The sequence below is a fragment of the Xiphophorus hellerii genome, chromosome 8 (assembly GCF_003331165.1).
Source record: "Xiphophorus hellerii strain 12219 chromosome 8, Xiphophorus_hellerii-4.1, whole genome shotgun sequence".
Taxonomy (NCBI): domain Eukaryota; kingdom Metazoa; phylum Chordata; class Actinopteri; order Cyprinodontiformes; family Poeciliidae; genus Xiphophorus; species Xiphophorus hellerii.
Window position 1 is genome coordinate 15,247,006 of NC_045679.1, and position 21,662 is coordinate 15,268,667.

Sequence of the window (21,662 nt, forward strand, 5' to 3'; positions counted from 1 at the left end):
ACAATAGACCTTATTGCTGGAGAATACACACAACTTGAAGCTTATTAATTAAAAGATTTCAATTTAGTGCTTTCTCAAATTCAGATTGCTGATAGGACTGAGAGTTCCTTAAGAAAAAAAAAATTCCTTGATCCAACAAATCTGCAGTAGCTAAAAGATAAAATACACAAAGGTTTTGATGCTGGTATCTGCATTTAAAAGTCTTCTATTTTTGTCAGGATGTGAAAATAATTGCTGTGGTAGTATCCCGCCATCTGCTGGCAAAAAAGGAATGCAATGCTTTATGAAAATTGGTGTAAAATCAAAGGAAGAAAACACAATAAAACACAAAGAAAATATAGAAATGGTACTTCTAATAAAAAGTAGAAAATCAATACTTTAATCAGTCTTTTAGCTGTCCCTACCTCCTCCTGTTGTTTTCCACAAGGCATCAGCTACATCCGGTTGCGTTTCTACGGTAACGGGCCATAGCTTCCTTCCCAGAGGATCATGGGAAACAATTCTAGTTTACGGAGCGGAGGGATTTTCGAAAGATTTCAGCTTTTTCTACGTTATTTCTTGAGATGCCACAGGGACATAGGACGCTCACAAGCCGTTTCATACGGGTTTAGTCGGTGAGTATACCTGCTTTGGTTTAAAGTAATCAGGCTCCAATTTTAATGGCGAATTTACCGCCTCCGCTGACCATCAACACATTTGGCTAGGTAGCTAACATGAACGGTTAAATCTGGTTTGTTCGGCTCTTTGTTTTAACTATCAACGCAAACAATAACTCTTCGACGTACTTAAGTGCAAATTGATTTTATTAATCAATGTTTTATCGGTGTTGGTTTACTCTTTCTCAGTCATTTCTGAAAGAGTGATTAGGAAAGAGAGATGGAGCTGAAGTTGGAGGTTGTTTTGTCATCTAGCATCAAACGGAAGAAACCGTGGCCGCGATTCTGCTGGCTTGGACAGGTGATGCGTGTTTTCTGTTGAGAATAAATACAATATTTTCCAATAAGTTCAAGAGAATTTAGCAGAGAACATGACCTTGTGACTTTGCTCCTTAGGAAAAGGAGTCTGTTTTCCTGTTAGATGACAAACGGATCAGTGAGATCAACATGATGTCTGGTCGTACCAAGAAAAAGATGCCTAAACTACATCCTTTGCTCAGCAGTGTGGTGAAAATGACTTCTTCTCACAATGGTAAGTTTAGTTTGAGCAAGCAAAGAATATATTACTGATATACTGATATATTACTATCCAATATTACTGATTCTAATCATTTGTTTCTGTTATCATTTTATCAGGGATGTGGCTGTGTGGACTTCTGGTGTCAGGAGAATTGTTTTTGTGGAACAGAGATAAAGATTTACTGAAGACTGCAACAGCAGTGCCAGAAGTAGTTCAGATAATCAACTCTGCTCAAGGTTGGTGCTGCATAAGACCCTCATATTTAGGCAGAGAGGTGAAATTAAACCAGAAAAGAGTATTGATGTCTAAAATTAAATTAGTTGTTACTAGAACGTATCATTCTTGTAATAACGACCTACATTATATAGTAAGATATAGGCCTGTCACGATAGCAAATTTTGCTGAGCGATTAATTGTCTCAAAAAATTATTGCGATAAACGATAATATTGTCTGAAGACCTTTTTACACTGATTTAATGGAAATGACGTAATAATGCATGTGATTTCCTGCCAAAGATAGATACACTTTATTTTCAAAAGAATATTTAACACTGGAGCTGATAAACAAAATAAACAAAGCAACCAAAAACAAAATGGATTCTCAGTCTCCATTAACAAAAAATGTACTTGATAAAAACTAAACAACATAAAGCCAAAGTGGAAATAAATACTGCATTCAACCCAAAGAGTGCAGATTATGAAGTCTGTATACTATGTTGCCCTTCAGTAATAATTAGATTTAAATAGAGAAGATGGGCACATCGACTACCTGATGCAATAGTTCACACTACATGATTTTTTGCTCCTATTTTTCCCCTTACAACAATCTTAGACCTTTGGTCTTTCTAAGATTGTGTGGTGTGTTACGGTAGATCCTCCTTGCCGCTCCGATCTAAATCAGGGGTTTTTCCCGACTGGGATCTTAACGCAGCCTCTTGAAAGTGACAGGCAGCCAATCAGAAAGCGAGGATTCTCCTCCGTGTTTTCTGAGGGGAAATTACGTCGGGGAATCCCAAACAGCTGACACGGCGCAACCCGAAGTCCAGCCGCCTTGGAAACAACATTAATGTTTATTCAACATGCAAAGAATATAGAAATGACAAGGGGAGGAGTTGGAGCGAAATTGCTACCGCAGTTGATAAACCCGGTAACTTTTCAGCTGTTCTTCGTTAACGTGAAGTAAATATGTTCTAATGATTTTCATTCAGTCAGGACTTTACGCTGACACTAGCCACATGCATTGCAGGTAGATTGTAGTAAAGCATTGAATTAGTTCACTGGACTTGTAGCCATTATTTTGTGCCCATTGTTGGACACCACACGGCAGGAATGAACCCGATCGAACCGTTATACCTAGGATTTCTGTCGGCTCATGTGTGATCTGTCAGGTTTTGAAAATGGGCCGACAAAAAGGTCGGGAGAGACGATAATGCCGATAATTGAAATGACGTCGATAGTTTTAATTTATCGTACGATTAATCGATTTATCGTTTATCGCGACAGGCCTAGTAAGATACATAGTGCCTGGGGAAATAATTCACACTCCTGGAGCTTTTCCAAATGTTTTCTCTTAATTATTGCAATTTGTTGTACTGGGTCTAATTTGAGGGCATTACAGTTAAGAGGGGAGAATACAAATTAACCATTCCTTTCAGAGTTTTATTTCTAAATCAGTTTCAGAAACATGTAGTGTTTTCCTTCTACTTGTGGAAAAGATCAAGGGGTAAATGCTTTTGCAAGGTCCATCATGTTTTAGGTTGGCATCTCATTTACTTAATTTTACAATATTTTTGAGGCCTCTGTGGATTGTACAAGTGCACTTAATAATTAATTCACGGTGAACTTGTTTTTGTTTTCACAGGAAATTCTCTAAAGTTGTGTCTTCAGGTTTCATGCGATGGGATGAGGGTTCTTCTGGCTGTCATTACTGGGCAGGTGTTCCTGTGGGAGTGCACAGAGGGGAGGGATTTTCCAGGCATGCGAGATGGCGCTGTCAAAGGGCGGTGGGCTCATTTACTGCCGCTTGAAGAAACCATTTTGCCGTCTTCAAATGATAAAGAAGCATCCCAGCACATCATCTTTGTAAAGACAGAGGTCCACACTGAGAATTAAATATATATATCTCTTATTGTGGTTCATGATTCAATTTTGATGCTCCACTCTTATCTTGTATTGCACTTACACTATGTGTGGTTTTCATTTGTTCTAGATTATGGCTGACATTTGCTTATCAGCATTTGTTTTCACCTCTGGAAAGCAGCTTGTTGTCACTATTCTAAAAATTCAGTGGAGCCAAGGTCATATGAGCGTGGGGTGAGTAAACAGTGATATTATTATAGTGGTATGCCAGATTTTCGTTTATGATTTAATGAAAGGAGCACGTTTCTCTTTGCAGTTCTGTTGGTTACAGTGTACAGTGGGCTAGTAAGACATATCCCATGTCTCATCTGTGCCCATCCTGCCAGTCAGTGAAGTCCAGAGGGGCCTTGGTGCCAGCGTTTTCTCCAGATGGACGCCTGTTGGCCATCGTACTGAACCAGAGGAAGCCAAAGGTTGAAACCAGGCCTTTCTAATACATTTCTGACTTAATAGCTCTTATACCAAAATAATAAGAACAACTCCAAAAAATATGTATGTTGTGTTTTTGAATCCAGGACACACAGGTCCTTTTTGTGAGCACACAGAATTTTGTTTCAATCTCAAGTGACCTGGGAGGATGTGGAAGTAAGAAGCTGGACATCCCATCAAAATATGTCAGGTCAGCATGTGGAATTATGTAATAGAATAACTTATGCAAAATTTAACTCTCTGCCATACTATAAACTGTGTTTATTACACCTACACTGTTATTTTTTTAGTTTGTGTCACAAGTTTACAACATGTTTGTGTTTTTCATGAACCTATCAGGTCCTACTGGGTCAGCAGTGTCAGCTGGTCAGCAGAAGGCCTGTTCTTTGCCTGCGTCTTGAAAAGGGGATCCCTCTTGGTGTTGGCTCGCCTTGGCGGGCTTCTCACCCTGACGAGCTCTGGTTGCAATGTGGATTTTGGTCCTGCGCACTTCCTGCCCCTGCATCCGCTGGTCACTTACCGGTAGACTTAACTTTGACGCTATTCAATATTTTGCTTGTTATTAAACAACAAACTAAAATGTATTTATTTGAGCCCAAAGTAATTACTGTACAGTTGTTCAGTCACAGTTAAGACATGCCTACATAAGGCATATCTGAAAAGTGTGATATGCCTTATGTATTTATGGATGTACATATCATTAACTGAGGGGAAAATGAATACATTCATGCAACACATTTCAGATTTTTACTTGTAAAATGAAAAAGAAACATATCTTTAATTTTCCTCTAGTATTTTCTATCTCTTATCAGTTTGATGTAAAGTGAGAATGAATGTGTAAAGTTTATGATGACTGTTTCTTCCTTACAGACCACCGCTGCCTGCAGAGAATAGAGAAGCTTCTCTTTCCAGCTCCACTTTGTCTGTGCGTGACCTCCTGAGGCAGCGGTTTTCTGTCACCTGGCATCCGCGGCTTCCATATCTCATTGTGTCCGATGGCTACATGGCTACAGTTATGAAGGTGCAGGACAAACTTTCGCCTGCCCTGTTCCTGAAGGCACTTCTAAAAGAAACCTATGCAGATCTTGAGAAAACCAGCTGCAAATTAGAAAAATCCCAGGTAGTTATGGGTGAAGATTTCCTACAGCTAAGGTGTCTTTTTTTTAAATACTTGACTTACTTTCATTATTTGTATCTCTGTTTGCAGGTTCATGTGAAGGTTTGGCTAGAGTCTGTGTCTTGGTTTAATTCAGAAAGCAGCCTTGAGGAGGTCAGTGCTGCTGCTACATGTCAGCCCAAAGCGTCAGACTCCACTAATTCAGCGGCAACAGATCCAACCAGGCTGCCGCTTTTCCTTCAGGACCAGCAGACACTGGGTGGCACCAAGGAGCTTCTTGAGAACATGCAGGTATTATGATTTTTTATAGACAACATATGATTTTTGATTCTATGGAAGAAGGTTGATTTTGATATAGTAGATGTTTTAATGATCTGTTTTGTCGTTCTCTAGGATCTCTTTGAAGAAGACTCTGATTTAGAAGGTCTTACTGCTGGTTCTCATGGGCAGGAGGGAGGCCGTTTGGAGTTCGCCTCCATGTTTGACACTCTCCATGCTGTGGACACTCACAGTGAATTTGGAGTTGATTCAAATTACAAGAGACAACCAGCGAAGAAGAATCGTCTTTGCTCTGAGCTGGGGAAGATTCAGAGGAAGCTTCTCACTGCTTGGGCTTTTGCCATGTCAGTAGGAGATTCAGTTGAACACAGAGTTGCTCTTCTGAAGCATACACTTTGCTGCGTGGTTTGGTTTGCCGCTTTGCTCCACTTGGTCCCCCCAAAAGAAAAAAATAGCCCTGTTTTTGGAAGGTTGCTCCACCTCATAAAAGCTCTCCTTTCGTTCCTTTCTTGGGACGGCTCTTCCTCAGGTGGACAGCACTGCTTGGGACTGATGGTGGAGTTCAGTGAACGGATAGTGCGCCTTCTGCTGACCCCTCAGCCCGATGTCCGTCTGACTGGACACTCCCTTGTATCATCTCAAAGTTTGTCCAGAATAATGCAGATCTTACGCCTGATCTCAGATTCTCTTGACCAGACTTATATCTTGGAGCAGAAAACTTTCTGGTCTTCTGAGGAGGAGTTTTTATCTTCTCAGCTGCATCTGAGGTGTTCAGATGTTCACCATGTTCCTCTGCTGCAGAATGTGAATGCAGACCCATCTGCCTTTGAACATCAGGCATTACCAGTTCCTCAGCGGCCTTCAAGCAGGTACCCACAGCTTATGCTGTTGAGTTAGTTTTCAAATACCAGATAAAAGATTATTTGAGTTCATGACTGCCTCAAAAAGTTGACAGTCACTGTCAATGTTTCTGGACAGATTGTTGGGAGTATGGCAGCTTGTGTATGATGTAGCTCAGCGGTATGCAGAGGAGCTGAAGAGGTTTAAAGACTGTGATGGTTTGGAAGAAGAGGAGCAAAAGCTGTCTGTCATCACATCCCAGATCCAGACTGCTCTGCAGGCAACAGGAGAAAATCTGGAAGAGGGTAGATCACTGCTGAGTTACCAAGGTAACTTGCATGGAAGCTTTTGATTGTGTTTATAAGCTTTGCACTTTTAAAAATTTTGCAAATGTTGATATTAATATTTAAATGTACTTATTATTCTTTTAGGTGAGCACCTTTTCCTCTGTGGCTTGTACTCTCAAAGTACCCAGATGTTACGGTTACAGATCTGTCAAGAGGCCAGTAAAGGTAAGGACTATAGCTTCGGTTTTAGGATTAACCATTTATTCTAAAAAGCCATTTTAAGTTTAAATAATTTCATGATTCTTTCTCTTAGGCGGCAACCGTAGTGTCTTCCAGGAGACGCGCCTTTGTCTGGCGCTCCTGTATAGTCTGTTATCTCAGTACCAGCTCAGGGAAGCCCAGGAGTTTGGGGACCACATGGCCCAACTGATTTTGTTAAGAGCTGGAAACCGGACAGACAACTTCACTTGCATTTCAGGTCAGATCTAAATAAAAGTAGCTTCATAGTCTTAGGCCCTGCATACATGCACCCGGGTCTTTTTAAAAATAAAACTCTCCGCCATATCGTTCAAAAAAACAATACAGTAAATCCAGGATAGGTTTCAGAAAAGGTTTCATCCTCACGAAAAGGCACAAATACGTCACTGAATGTTGTTTTAAATATGGCAAATACATAGGATGCAATGTATCACATAGCTAAAACCTATGTCAGCCAGTCAGATCGCTTCAAAACAACCACCACTTCCTGTTAGGAACTAAACATGGTGCCAGGAGGTTCCTTTGTGTGGACATGTAAGTATACATATAAAGAAGAATATAAAGTTAATAAAAACAAGTCAAGGGCGATTGAGAATCATGTCAAATGTGGCTATGCTGGCGCACTATTTGTTGCAGAATGTGACAAATAGTTACATTCTGCAACAAATATTAGAATGTATGTGTAGGACACTAACTCTCCATGTTCCCATGTACACATGTAAACACAAAGTCTCCACTTTCGTCGGAGTTTTTATAAATAATAGTTTTTAGTGACATTAAACAAAGTTTTCGTGCGCATGGAAGGCTAAAACACAAACATTTGTTTTCCCAGACATCTGGCTGTGTGGACGAGGCCTTAATGTGTAACCTGTCCATATTGTAGACACCATCAAATTAGTTTTTCTAGTTATACTGTGATACTGTGTGAAAGAAGTCTAAGTTAGAGGAAAAGAAACTTTATTTTTCTTTCCTTGGCTTTGTGCGCTGAAACAGATCCTCTCCCTTGCCCCTGGTTGCCGATTGATCTTCCCAGTGATGCCGCCTGTGCAGTAATTCAGGCCCTCGGACGTTTCATGGCCGCTTACTTCACCAACCAGCCGCTCTTCATTCTGCCTGCTCATAATGTGGCTATCCTGCCTCCACTACACCTACCCCTCGGTGTGTTTCTGAAAGTTTAATAGATTCTTTATGAATGTTGCGGCATGGTGATACCTTGATTCTTCTTCAGCCTCGAGTATCGGCCGCTTGGTGTCCCTGTTCCAAGAAGAAGTGGCTAAAGCAGTTCGACAGCAACACCTGTCGGAGGTTTGGACGGTGGACTACGCTCAGGACTTGCTTCTGCTGGGGGGTCTCCTGCCTGAGGCTGTGTGGTTGGCGTCTCATCTGGGCGACTGGAAAACTGCAGTGACTCTAAGCTTGGCATATACCACTTATTGTGCAAAACATTTTGACTTTAATCAGTAAGTTTAAAAGCACCAAATGTGCAAATAAATACGTATGGATGACATTATCATATTTCTGTCAGAAAACATTCAGATTTTGACTTTGTGACAGGATCAGAAGGAGAGATTTTCTCCTGCCAGAAGAGTTACAGCCAGAAAGCATTTTTCAGTCTGAACTGAGGGATCTTCTTGGCAGCAAAACCAATTTACGAGAGTGGACAGATAAAGACGGGAATGACAGCTTTACAGGTTGGAAAAAAACTATTATTAGATAAAAGAGCTCTGTAGGGCTAAATGTTTTTAGTTTACATTGGTATTTTTTCCACATTTTTTAAGATCCGATGGAAGGAGAAGACTGGGAGGTTTTACAGGCTTCTGTGCACGAGATTCTGAAAGCTTCAGCCATGGCAGGAGTGAATGTCATGTCATTTCCTTTGTCGACCTTGCTGGACAAGGTTAAAGACATGTGCTTGTTAATGCCTACATTGGTCCCCTATGAAGTGTACCTACCTTCACCACCTCTGTATTGCCCACAGCCTTCTCCAAACACACAGGTACAGTACTGAAAATGTCTAGTTTTACTTTTAGTTAGTTCACAATGTTCAATATTCAAACTCAAAAATTCATACACTGTGAGCTTTTTTCATGTCACACCCACATGTTTTATCGTATGACAGAGCAATACAAGAAAAAGCACAATTGTGAAGTGAAAGTAAAATGATAAATCTCCTTGGTCTTCTGTTGATCTATCACTTAGTATCCTTAAAATAAGTTCCAGTTAGTGGTTGTAATGGGAGAAATTGTGAAAAAGCTCAAGGAGTTTAGAGGGTCTATACATGTAACAAGGTTAGACATTGGATGTTTTATTTTCAGGACCAAATGTGTGAAACGGGGCCATTTGCTGAACTTGTTTGTCGTCACAAAGTCTCTGGAGTTCTCCAAAGATTACTCTTGCTTCTGAGATCTGCCCATTGTTGCCGTCCTGCTGCACAATGGTACATCAGTTGCCTGCGGCGTGCTAGACACATCCTGCACAAGGTGAGTCTCTAAAAGCTTTGGTTTATTGTTGTGTGGTTAAAAACAGGTGTTAAGTAGTTCTCAGTTTCAGTTTTCCTTTATTTTTTCTTGAGATAAATAAGGAGGTTGATTAGTTGCTTATTCTTCACAATCTTTTAACTTATAAAAAAACCAAAAAAAACCCAAATCCTAAATATTGCCAGAAGCCAATTTTTTATGTTTTTGATATATTAAATTGCTAAAATATCTGGCATTGTCTGCAGATCAAGAAGAAGTATTCCTACCCATCAGCTTCTCAGGAGGAGAAAACTTTTCCTGAGGGACTGATGAAGTTGATTAGCCGTTCTGGATTCTTCAGACGGGACTCTAATAAAGACCTGGACCCTGATACCATCCAAACAATCAGTAATACAGCTACATTGAAGTGAATAGAATCAGAATAGCTTAATATCACCTTAATCATTATTTATTTTCCATAAGTTTGTTTCAGAGAGCTATGCGCTTTATGCTGGATGCTTCATGTCAGGGATCAGCTCTCCCTTCACTGCAGGAAGTATCAGGCTGCCAGACAACGTGACGGAGAGGAAGCGGTATTACAACAATGTCACCTATAGAACATACTTGTTAAATTTGTCCTTACTGCTGATGGAATGTGCACGTTTGTCTTTTAGATCCCAGAGGATTCACCAGGAAATTCAGCCAATGTTACCGCTCTTCACTGGGCTTGTCGTCTTCTGCCTTTCTCTCACTTCCTCAGTGAAGAGGAGGTCCTTCAGGACATAATACTCAGTCTTCTGTCTGAGCTACCTCCTGTCTCCTTGGTAATGTGTTCTAATTCTGTTATACCTTTAAGAGCAAAAAAAGGACTGATTTTGAGTTAGGACATTTGTTATCCTTGGTTCTTCTTGCCTGTAGGTGGCAGACACGCTGGTTCGAGCCTTTCCACAGGAGGAAGAGTCGGTCAGGGTGTCTTTAAGAGAGAAGTATAAGTTACTCCTGCAGAGACTTGGCCAGTGCAACCTTCTCGGTACAAATTCTTCCTTAAAAGGCTGTAGGCAGGTTTTAAATAATGAATATATCTAACTAGCTGTTGCTCTCATACATAAACCTTGTTTATCTGACAAAAGCATTTATTTTGCAATTAAAAGCTGGGAATTTAAAAGCATATTGGAGCAATGTGAAAGGTTGACTATGACTAAATGATGATTGTGTGAAATGGAGCCAAATGATTCCCCTTTTCATGTTTCCTTTTATTTTTCAGGAGAAGGGGGAGAAGACGGGGAAGAGTTGATGATGATTTTTATTCAAGATAGAAAAAGACACAGGAGGAAACATTTGGCGCGATTGCAGAGGCACTTGGCCCCGCCTGTGCTCCATCTGTGGGAGAAAGTAGAGGAACAGGAGGACAGAGGGGGGCGAACTGACACGGCCACATCAGGGCAGCTGTCCTTGGGGACAACTGTGGGCACCAGCACTGTGACCGAGTTTAACCAGCCAGTGTGCAGCGATGCAGACACAGCAGTGAATACATCTGAGAGAATCTCAACTAAACAGCACCGTGCAGCCGTGAGCAGGTAGGAGAAGTGAAGAAGACAGAAACGCTGCCATTATCTATTTTTTGTTGGTTTTCTTATTCTATTTTGACTTCTTAGCAGCAAGAAAGATAGACAGAAGATGACATCTAAGACGGACAGTGTCCTTAAAGAAAACACCAATATAAGTGGAGAGAGAGAAAAGGAGCAGCTTTCTTTGCCAGCAGTCGGCTCCTGGGAGTTTGAGCTGGAAGACGAGGAGTATTTAAATTTCCTGGAGCTTTTCCTTGGCTACGTCCTAGAGAAGGACGCTGCTGGTGGGATGGACTGTGGCGACGAGATCCCTTTGCTGAAAGGTTTCTGCTCTCAACTACGGGAGAAGGAGTTGCATTCTCTAACATTTGATGTAGTCTCAAGTATACATCGTCGTCAAAGAGGCGGGCACCTTCTAGAGAGGAAACACTTGGGGAAGCCCCCATCGGTGTTCAGAGCAGGCTGTTGCTACAAACCTATGAAACAAGACGTGATGCTTGAACCGCAGACTTCTTCCGTTTGGAGTGAAACTCCCGTTTTCAGGAGCAGCCTTTCTGTCGAGCGGAGAACCGAGAAGCAGAAAGGTTTGTTTGGCCACTGGCAACAAAACGTCTCTTCAGCAAGACTAAAGGAAGCCAGTGTTGGCTCTGAAACCAGTTTTGTCCAGAATGCCTTGCTCACTGAAAACCCTTCCCCTGGCTTCTCATCATCTGTTGAAGTTGTGACTGACTTACAGCAGGGCTTGGATCCGGAGTTAGAGGCCCGTTTTCCAGAGCTGGGCAGGTTGCTCGAGTGGATGGTGCGTTGGGCCGATAGAAGGATACTATTGGGGCATCATGGTAACAAGAAGAAAGACATGGCAGATGAACAAAATGATGGAGTTGTGATTCGTGTAAAAACCACAGCACCTGCTATCCTTACCTCTTTAAGTTTGTTGGAGCACAGGTATGCTGCTCAACCCCAAACTGAGTACTACACCTCCCACAGCCAAGTTCCGGAAATGCAATGGGCTTTTCCCCCTGTGCTGCTTTCGGGCGTTGAACGGAAGACGGAGAGAGAGAGCAGCATTGATACTGGTTACCCTGGATCCACCAACACTCCTATCACTGGTCCGGATCATAATCGGCAGCGAGGAGAGGCTACTCCGTGAGTATGACATGTTAGCAAACCAGTTCTGACGTGGCACAGGGCTTTTTAGATGCCAAATATTCAGAATATTGGTTCCTTGATCAAATCTGGTTACAAAATTGGCTATGTGTGTCTTGTGCAGCTGTTTTTTTTAAAAATTCTTATTTATAGATTTAAAACATTTGGGAAATAAAATATATACCAGCATTGTATATGATTTTAATCAGTTTTCATCCTTTTGACTGACAACCTTTTTCCACAGCAAGATTAATCGACTGCATTCCATTTATTTGTATCTGAATCCCAGTTGTGCCGCATTTTGCTTTGTGAAAAAACTGTAAAGAATTATATAATAAAACATTTTTATGGCACAAAAAATTGTCTATGAAAGCCACATTTTGTGGTTTTAACAACTTCACAGAGCAAAGGTTTTTATTGATCCAAAACACAAAAGAACAATAAAATTAAGTACTTACCATTACCTATAATAATATTTATCACTTTTTTACTTTTTTATAAGTATCAACACATAATTTAACAACTAGTACAACTCTTAATAAAAAAATCTATTCTGTTTGTTATTTTGTATTTAGCAAAACAGCACCTTCTAATTTTTGCAAGATTTATTCTCTGTTTTTTTTTCAGCTCTGTCTCAGATGAACAAAAGGAGCTGATGTTTCCGGCTGATGAGGTTCAGCTCAGCTTTGATTCTCGACAGAGAGAGCCACATTCCCCACAGCAGACCTTTGATGACTTGGATGTAACACCTGAAAGAGAAGGTTTGTTAAAACACGAGACAATAATATAGCCGTGTGCTTTTTATTGTCACTGGAAATATTTATTTGAGTGCCTTTAAATTTGCAGACAGAAGCGGAAACAGCAAGAGCGTCGAAGTGTTACTTTCTGATTCCATTCAGGATACCTCTAAAGATGTCTGCTCACCTGAAATGGTGATTATTACTTGTTAATATTGGTCATAATCATTTTTCACTCTGTTCCTACAACAGAGATCATTGTGGTATTTTGTTTCTCTCAGAGTTTAAAGCTTGAAGACCTCGACTACTCAGTGTCTGGTTCATCGTCCCAGTAAGTTTCAAATGCAAATTTACATGGTGCAAAGAAGTCTGGAAAAGGACTGAATTTAACTCAGACATTTTTTAGTATGGGTTAAAAGAAAGAGGAGAAATGGAGCATGATCATTTTTCTATTCCAGGCTCTATTCATTTTCTTTTGGTCTATTATTGTTTAAATATATTCTTCCTTCCTTGCTGATTGATTGTTGATTTGAATTTGTAATGTGGCAAAGTCTTAGCAACTTGCATATTTCATCCTTCTCATGTCATTGTCAAATATTACTTTAGTCTACAAATTAGTTTAAACCCACATCTTCTACAGTGGCAATTGCAGAGGATAATAAAACATAAACTTTGATTATGCTTTTCTAATTTATAGATAAAAGAAGTGGACATAGACATTGCAAACCTGCTGAAACTGAATAATCATTTTTGCTGTCGTGGTATTTTTTCCCCCACAGATATCCTCCTGTTAATTCAGAACCTGCTCCTTCAGCCATCCACCCTAAACCTCCTCCTCCTGCAGAATCTTCTGATTTGGGTGGCGTTCTGCTCCCCAACCCTGCTGCTGATCAGCCACAAATCTCCACAGCTGGGGCGCCCCCTGCTGATTTTACAACGTCTACTCTGCCTTTGATAACTTCCACAATGAGACAGCGTCTGGGTGAAGACTTATTCAGATTAGTTCAGGTAATGAAAGGTTGAACTGAAGGTAAGATGTGGGGCTACATAAATGTAGTAAAATCTCTATACTGAAGACACCTGTTATGTTTTTGCAGCATATCAACTACATGAGTCTGAACGAGGTTTTAGGAGCTACGTTTTCCAGTTTCCAGATGGCCCAGCAGAACTCCTTACAGCTTAATATGAATTTATCTTCTGCTACTAGAATAAACCCTGAGCCAAATGCTTTTCCAGTTCAAACTTCTTCCACCGCTGTGCCACAGACACAGACCTGTGTGCCAAAACCAGAATCTAATGAACCCCAGTTGAATCCGATTGGGTCGTATCATTTTGCAGCCCAGCCTGTCGTGCAAGGAACAGGACTTGGTCTGCATCACATCAACCAAAGCCAACACACCAGAACCAATAGTGTAGGTGTAGCTTTTTAGGTATTCTGGAGATTGTACATTCTGAGTTTTTGTCTCTGATTCTAAGCTGCACTCACACACTCGTTGTTTTGGTTTTCAGGAGATGCAGCCCCTCTCTGTCCAAGCAGAGTCACCACAAACTCAGCAAACGGGGAAGAGGAGACTGATCCCGTCTTCAGACGGTCTCCTGGCCACTACTGAAAGGAGTCACGCTGTTCAACACCAACCGTATGACAGCAGTGTACACACTGACTCTGCTGCACAGATGTCGGGTCTGAAGTTACTTAAGCTTCATCACTTTGCTATGGCAGAATACAGTGCCCGACACTATGCCGCTCAACATGCACAGGCTCCTCACAGGGCAAACCTTAAGTCCAATCAGCCCAAGGCCACACACTATGATCAATCCACTTGGAAAAAGAAAGGTGGAGAGCAAAGAAATGGGTTTTCTGTTCAAACTAAGCATCTCCTATTTAATCCTGCACACGATCCAACTCTGAGGAGCTCTCACTCGCTGATGGGGCCGACAGGACAGTTCTTTGGTCAAGCGTTCCCTCTACATCCTGCTGCTTTTCCGACTCAAAAACCTGCACCAATGCAGGGCCTTCGTCTGTTGCAGTTACGTGATACTCCGCCTAGCAGCTTTAACTTCCCTAAACTGATTACAGCAATACCTGCTGTTATTTCAACTCCAATGACAGAAGTTCCAATAATTAAGCTTTTACACATTGAGTCTGGACCCAAAATGGTGAGCAGTTCTGACGTTCTTCAAGGTTTTAAGCTTGATCAGAACCAAACTTTGTAAACCTAAGTGTTTTATGCATATCTTTCACGACTACAGGTGGCACCCCAGAATATTCCTTCAAAACAAAAGGTTCGTCTTACGATGGAGTTGACTGCTACGAAAAAATTGAGACAGGATCAGCTGCAGATACCAAGACCAGATCACTCTGATGAAGGCATTAGAAATCTAACCAGCACCCCCTGCTTGAGTTCAGCTAAAAGGTAATCAAATATAAGCTTTTATAGCTGTTTGCTTTCTTTTACTCTTTTTGCATTTATACTCTACAGGCAGAAGAGAAGAGAGGAAAAGCGAATGAACATAGAAGTCTCATTCCGTCCAAATGACTCCATCATCCCAACAAAAGAGGTAGAAGGAGTCAACAATAACTTGAGCAGAATTTAGAAATACCTGTGGTAGCTATGCGTACATTATCTTTGTCTCAATATAATTTTAGGCAGCACAAGTCCTTGAAAGTGAAGATGCTACAGTTGCTGAAGAGATCAAACCTGCACAGGATGTGACAGGTGATTACACAACAAAGAACACTTTTCTGCTTAAACCAACACCTTGGTGCCTGTTTCCAGTACCGTTAAACCACCTGTCTGTACATTTGTTCATCCATTTTCCTTTAATCTTGATGTTCTTCCTTCTATCCTGTTAGTCCTCCTTCCATCTATCCATCTGTCTGTCCATCCATCCTTCCAACCAGTCTCTGATTTTTGCATGTTCCACATTTATAACATGACCAATATCTGCCTTAGATTCTTGAGAAATGTTTCTATTTATACTGAAAAAACAGACTAAGAACTCTAGAAATTAAAATTAGGAGCAATATAGATTTTTGACATGAAAAGTGTGTGGGGACTCTACCTCTGTATATTTAGTTAAGAAAAAGAAAAAGATTTAGATTTATACAAACTGAACTTAAATACGCGTGAACCAAATTTTATTGTATCTGTCATCTGAGAATTTTGTTTTCTATTTTAAATCTTATTTATTTTCTGGTCATTTAATCCCAGGCTCCTCAGACCATTTGCTGACCGGTCAGAGATTATTAGACAAAGTTTTCTCCACTTCCGCTGAACTCCATGCCTTTGCTTCTACAAGGAAACGTCCTCCAGAGTGTCATGATGCTTTCACCAACACAGATCCAGGTGATTTTCAGATATAACATGGAAATTTCTTGTACCGTAATCAAGTTCCTGCTGATTCAGAAATACCAAAAGTTAAACTAAGTTAAGTTGGATTTAATATATTCTATATATTACCGGTATATGTAATATTATATATTAATTCAAAATGCTAAATTGTTTAGACTACAATTTATCAATATTACGAATGTAAACTTGTTCTTTCAGCTGCTACTCCCACAGTTGAGAACAAATCTATTTCTGTCCAGACATCTACAATGACTAGCAGCCCAAAAAGTAAGCTAATGTGGGATTATGCACAGCTTTAATGTTTTTTAGTGGATAGAATTAAAAATTCGGCTTACGTGAGTGTTTTTTCAATCTAGTGCAAAGTCCATGCAATTTCCCAGAAGCTCCTGTTCAAGTGGAGAACCAGCAGAAATCAGAGATGTGTCTGGTAAGTGTCCTCTCAAACAATACATATATATTAATCTTTTCTCATTGAATTCTGACAAAAAGCTGTACATTTTACACTTTTTTGTCGTTGTTATTTGTTAGGATCTTGGTGGACGCCAGTTCATAAGTGTCTTGGATCTGGAAGATGTGAGGCAGTCTGAAGATTTGCTGCCATGTCCTGACTCAGAAGCAGCAGATATTTCTTCTTCACCAACTTCTGCTCAGCTCCATGTTCTTGCCACCTCTGTCATCAGCTCAGCTGCTGAAGCTGAGGCACAATTCTCAGTTCCAGTCACAAACAATCTTCAGGAGCCCAGAACTACCGCAGGTTTCTTGCAAATTTTACAGCTGCAACAACACTCATATCCCTGAACATTTTGTCACATAGCAGCTACAAACATCTTTGTAATTTACTGGGATTTTCAGTGATAGAACAACACAAATTAGTGTGTAATTCTGAAGCTATGTGCTTTTCAAAATTCTTTTCAAAAAGAAAAATGTGGTGAGTATTTGTATTTGGCCCCCTGTACTCTAATAGATTTTTTTTTAGCATGAAAAGGACAGCTGGTCACGCTTAATGGGAATATGAATGGAGCTAAACAATACTCCATAGAAAGTACTTTAAGTAAACCTCTTCAAGAGTGCAGAGGTCTTGAGATTGGGCAGAGGTTCACTTTCCAGCCCCACAATTGTCCTAAACATACAGTCAGGGCCACATTTGAAAGGTTTGGATTATAGCCTTTTCATGTGTCCAAATGATCCAAGGTTCAGAGTTAAATCCAATTAAGTCTTATTTGTAATAAGTTTTTTCCTTCTGCTCCACAATTAGAGGCTACTTTGTGTTGTTAATCTATCAGATAAAATGCCAATAAAATACTTTGAAATTGTGGTTGCAAAATCACAGAATCTGCTCAATGGACATGAACACTTTTTGTTTGTCTACCCAATGTGTCTTAAAACTGAGTTTCTTACTGTTTTATCTGGGTTTTTTCTCACAAAAATCTGATACCACAGAAGTCCTTGAGGTGTCTCCTTCATTCAGTTCCTCCCAGCCCGCTAGAGTTGCAGAGAGAATCATCTTACAAGATGATGCGTTGGAGGATTCATCTGCATCTGAAATCTGTCGAGTCATAAAGGCGCAGAGCCTCGTGCCTGACAGAGCTCCTTCAGCGCCTGCCACAGCCTGGTTCTCCTCCCGCCTGTCAGATATGGACTCTCAGTTGGCCGCTTTACAGAACATTGCAGATAATCTTGAGAAGGACTTTTCCAATTCAAGAATGGTACATAAGGATGTTTTGTAGAAGCTGCCTAGAGTTTTCTTAAACATTTATAAATTGTCTTGCATGGGCTGCTTTCGTTTTGTGAGACTGTCCTCTTAATTGTTCTGTTTCTTTTTTTTGTGTGTAGCTGGTAAACACAATTGAAAAGCTCTCCTTAGACAGGGAGTCTGATCCAAAAGCCACCATGGGAGTAAAAAAAAGCGTCAGACTCTCTGTTCCACTCAAAGGTTGGATCAGAATCTTTTTACTTGTAATAGAAGTTACTTCTCCATCTCTTATTCAATTTACATTATTGTGATTTTAAAATAAATTTAGCAAACCTATAAAGCTTTTATTATTATTCCCAACAGCTCCGGATCCAGACTCTTTACGTGCATTGAAGAAATGTGATGAGATCAAAGAACAGGAAGAGGAACTTGTGCTTCATGACGACTCCGGGAATTCTGCAATAAAACCGTCGCGTCACTATTCAACCTCTCCTTTCAGTCAGAGTAGTGGTCCATCCTATCTTCAAGCTCCAGGTTGAAATGCAGCTTATTTAAACAACTTTGTTGTCTTCCCTGATAAACTTGTGTTACTCCATTAGTCTCATCAGACGGATTTGGGGAAAACTGATGGTTGTTTTTAACCGTGATCTGTCAAGATGTCAAGTTGTAGTGTTGGATCTTTTACTAACATCAGACTTTATTGTTTTAATGCAATTATGTGTCATTTCAGGGATCTGTTTAAAAAAAATAACTGTAATTTTTCATCCAAAGGAAAAAAAGAGCACTTCCATGAAACCTACGATATATCTAATGAGTAAGTTTATCTAGACCTGGAGTCTTAAAACGCATAAAATATCCTTTTTTAAAAACTGTGTTTTGTATTTCTCAACATGTAGAGGGGCAGATGGGACTCTGAGTCAGACTGGGTTATCCGACACTATGGAAATCTTAGACGACTTGGTCAAGGAAGGCTACTTATCTCCCTCTGACTGGGATTTGGATCGCTCTCAGACTTCACACCAGAACAGGTACAAATATTTAAATTTTTTGTAATATTTTAAATGGGGATACTCACCCATCTGACAAATAATATGGCGCTCAGGAGGCAAGACCAGAGGGAACATACCTGGACATTAGAGAAAAAGAAGCTTCCTGAGGAGGAGAGGAAGGAGCTGGAAGGAGCCGTCAGGAGGCAGGACCAGCGGGAACATAGCTGGGCATTACAGAAAAGGATGCATCCTGCGGAGGAGAGGAAGGAGCTGGAAGGAGCCGTCAGGAGGCAGGACCAGAGGGAACATAGCTGGGCATTACAGAAAAGGATGCATCCTGCGGAAGAGAGGAAGGAGCTGGAAGGAGCCGTCAGGAGGCAGGACCAGCGGGAACATAGCTGGGCATTAGAGAAAAGTACGCATCCTGAGGAGGAGAGGAAGGAGCTGAGGATTTGGATGAGACGGAAACAAAGGGAAAGATTGACTGCTTATAAAAAGCACAGACAGAGCCTGAGGGACAGGGAGCGTAAACCGTTCTGTGGCTCTTCAGTAGAGGTGGGAGATGTTTTTTTCTGGATGTCATATTCCAGTTTGCTATGAACAATACCTTTGTTTGCAATAACGTCTGCATTACTACTCCCCAACTTTCCATAGCATTTTCCAAACAGAAAAACAGAAAGCATATGGGGTAGCAGAGAGGAAAAAGAAAAGTAGGTACTCCTGTACTTTGAGCCACATGAGAACATGCTTGCCTTTATAAACTGTACTGTCTACTTTCTTATTAGGTTAATGCTTCTTAATCAGTACTTTCGAAGAACAGAAGAGGCCTGCCAGTTGGCCAATGACTTTCTCACTTCTCGTGTTACCGGGCCAAGTTCCTCCCAGACTTGTGAAGGTCCATTTCTCTACAGCCCCTGGTTGAATTCGGATCCACCTCTTGGCCACCCTTTTAGGTATCCTAGGCTAAGAAATAAATCTAGCATCTGAAGTCTTTAAACAGTAATTAAGGTAGATTAATAGCATTCCATCTAAAAACAAAGATCCCAACCTTCCTGGAAGTTAACAAGATTTTGTTAAAAATTAGAAGATTGTCAAGAGAAAGTTTGTTAAACAAAAGTAATGCCATGAAAAGTGATATTTACCTGTTGAGTTCAAAGTTCACCACTCGATAAACAAAATTGATGTAGATTCCACCATGTTGCAGTAGTCTGCTTGCCATTTTCTTTAAGTGATGACTCTGGGGATGTGCCTGAGTAAATCAGCTAATAATTTTCTGCGCAGTTGGGAACAATAAATTGTTTTTATACCATCGAACTTCCAGCCCGAGAAGATCAGTTTTTAGGCACACCAACATTTGAGATAAGAGTATCTTATTTTGTAGACAAGACTGTTATGTAGTCTGGTAATAAGTGTAGTATTTTTTTCTTGCAGGCCTTTCAACGTATCAGCCACTGACAAAAAAAGTCCCACGTCTCAGACAGGAAGTTTCCCTTCTCAGTTACGTTATTCTGCAGAGAGTGAATATTCATATGATCTCCGCAGAAGACTGAGTCTTCGTCGACCAGGTATTGTTATCACCCATTGTAATACGATACATACAGTGCTGTGGTGGGATTTTGTTTCAGGGATGAAGGTGAGAACTAAAGACTCAAAATGTACATGGACCTGAGTGTACTGCTAGCTGTTATAGTGCATTATGGGCTATGTAGTATGATGATATTGCACAGTATAAAACTGAGTGGTGGGCCGTTAATAAAAAAATGTAGTTAATCTGTAGGCTGGTTGGGCTCCACCATCCTTGACATAGTTGCTCTAAGGTGTCACAACATTTTTCATGTTTATTTTTCTTACTTCCATAAAAATGACATATTTATCTTACATTCTCTTGTTTCAGTAATTTTTAATCCAGCGGACCAACTATCTCAGGTAACGAGGGGTGGTATGCTCAGCAACATCAAGAGCCAATCCAAACTCTACGCAGCCAGCCAGAGTCAGGCACAGCAAGTAGGATTACGGAAAAAAACTGAGTTCAACAACAGTTTCTCACGTGGAGCTGCTTTACAAAGAGGGAACCTGAAGGAACACAGACAAGTGAAGGAGCCTGAAGTGAGGAAGCATTCAGAATTTACCAGACCGAAGGCTGTGGAGGATTATACCTCTGTAAAAGTCACATTTTTCTAAAAATAACCTATTTGAATCTTTCCACTGTAGCGAGAAAAACTGAAATATAACTTTGGTTCCTCAATTATGATTATTTTGTGGCTGTTTTTTAGGTGACTGGGATTTTACATGGGGAGGACGGAGCAGTCGCAGATGGCGTTTCAGAGATGGACTGGCTGGATAATCTCTCTGACAGCGCAGGAAGCAGCCTAAGCAGAATAGACTGGACTGCCATTGAAAGGATGGTGGCTGAAGAAGATGGTTAATGTTAAAAATAATAATAATTATTATAAAAAACAACTGTACAGTAAAATAGGTTGTAAGGTACCAGAAGTGCCTAATGGATACATTGTATAAACTGAAATATAAAATGGTAGATTTTTTTCTTAAAAACTTTTTTAGTCTGACATTTGTTCCTATTTATATTTGTAATGTCTTCAGGTGGTATTTTATATTTCTATATTTATAGCCTTGTATTTTATAGCCACCTTGACTGTTTTAAACAGCTTCTTGTATTTTTCACTTTAAACCTGTGATTTAAATAAAGTACTTTAATGATAAGTCCTTTTAACTGAGTCCCATACTTTCATTTTTTTTTTTTATGTATAATTCAGTATTACATCAGTATATTATTACACAAAAATGCAGCATTGGAAAAGATTAATCTAAATTAAAATCCCTTCATTCATTCTGTTCATTTATTTAAATTGGACTTTTAACAACCAAAAACACATCTATTAATAAATTGGCCTTCTAATACTTTAAATGGACCATATTACACCAATCCCTAAATCAGTGCACTTGCACCCTCATTGTCAAAGGATAGTATCTGATATCCTATTGATGGTCTGCAGACTCCTTAATTCTGAAACCAACTGCTTGAAATATTGAGATATCCAGACACTAACGGCTCCAAAAACCAGGTCTGAAAACGTTTATTTCTGTAAACCAAGCGCTGCCTTCGAAATAGAAGTCCTCCAAGACGGCTGTGGCGCTGTTGGAGGACTTCGGCTATGTCGCTCTTGGAGCGATCGT

At 40.3% G+C, this 21,662-nt stretch overlaps 1 protein-coding gene across 4 annotated transcripts; it reads left to right on the plus strand.

Annotated features, from left to right (window-relative positions):
• Nucleotides 1-462: 462 nt before the first annotated feature.
• On the plus strand, nt 463-21,198 carry cplane1 (ciliogenesis and planar polarity effector 1). 4 transcript variants are annotated; one of them, XM_032569964.1, is made up of 50 exons: nt 463-614; nt 846-957; nt 1,053-1,188; nt 1,293-1,412; nt 3,038-3,270; nt 3,386-3,489; nt 3,572-3,728; nt 3,831-3,934; nt 4,084-4,266; nt 4,615-4,864; nt 4,952-5,152; nt 5,255-6,009; nt 6,119-6,309; nt 6,412-6,492; nt 6,581-6,745; nt 7,519-7,683; nt 7,754-7,985; nt 8,080-8,216; nt 8,304-8,521; nt 8,841-9,005; nt 9,248-9,389; nt 9,465-9,574; nt 9,656-9,805; nt 9,900-10,011; nt 10,246-10,558; nt 10,637-11,695; nt 12,323-12,456; nt 12,542-12,627; nt 12,714-12,763; nt 13,212-13,440; nt 13,530-13,844; nt 13,942-14,589; nt 14,683-14,846; nt 14,913-14,991; nt 15,080-15,149; nt 15,645-15,779; nt 15,984-16,052; nt 16,142-16,212; nt 16,314-16,539; nt 17,226-17,491; nt 17,619-17,718; nt 17,842-18,012; nt 18,250-18,292; nt 18,375-18,506; nt 18,755-19,022; nt 19,122-19,177; nt 19,253-19,420; nt 19,899-20,032; nt 20,362-20,627; nt 20,741-21,198. In XM_032569964.1, the coding sequence occupies exons 2-50, from the start codon at nt 877-879 to the stop codon at nt 20,891-20,893; spliced, it is 9,597 nt and encodes a 3,198-aa protein (XP_032425855.1). In that variant the 5' UTR covers nt 463-614; nt 846-876; the 3' UTR covers nt 20,894-21,198. The 4 variants fall into 4 exon arrangements, with proteins under 4 accessions (XP_032425855.1, XP_032425851.1, XP_032425854.1 ...); XM_032569960.1 differs by having other exon boundaries at nt 464-614; nt 18,581-19,022; XM_032569963.1 differs by having other exon boundaries at nt 464-614; nt 18,581-19,022; nt 20,362-20,573.
• The last annotated feature ends 464 nt before the right edge of the window (nt 21,199-21,662 follow it).

What these genes read in the sequence shown, in the direction of transcription:
- cplane1 (XM_032569960.1), top strand. Translation starts at nt 877, where the DNA reads ATGGAGCTGAAGTTGGAGGTTGTTTTGTCATCTAGCATCAAACGGAAG. An exon ending in AATGACTTCTTCTCACAATG is followed by an intron (nt 1,189 to 1,292) that starts GTAAGTTTAGTT and finishes TCATTTTATCAG; the next exon opens with GGATGTGGCTGTGTGGACTT. An exon ending in ACTTTTCCAATTCAAGAATG is followed by an intron (nt 17,492 to 17,618) that starts GTACATAAGGAT and finishes TTTTGTGTGTAG; the next exon opens with CTGGTAAACACAATTGAAAA.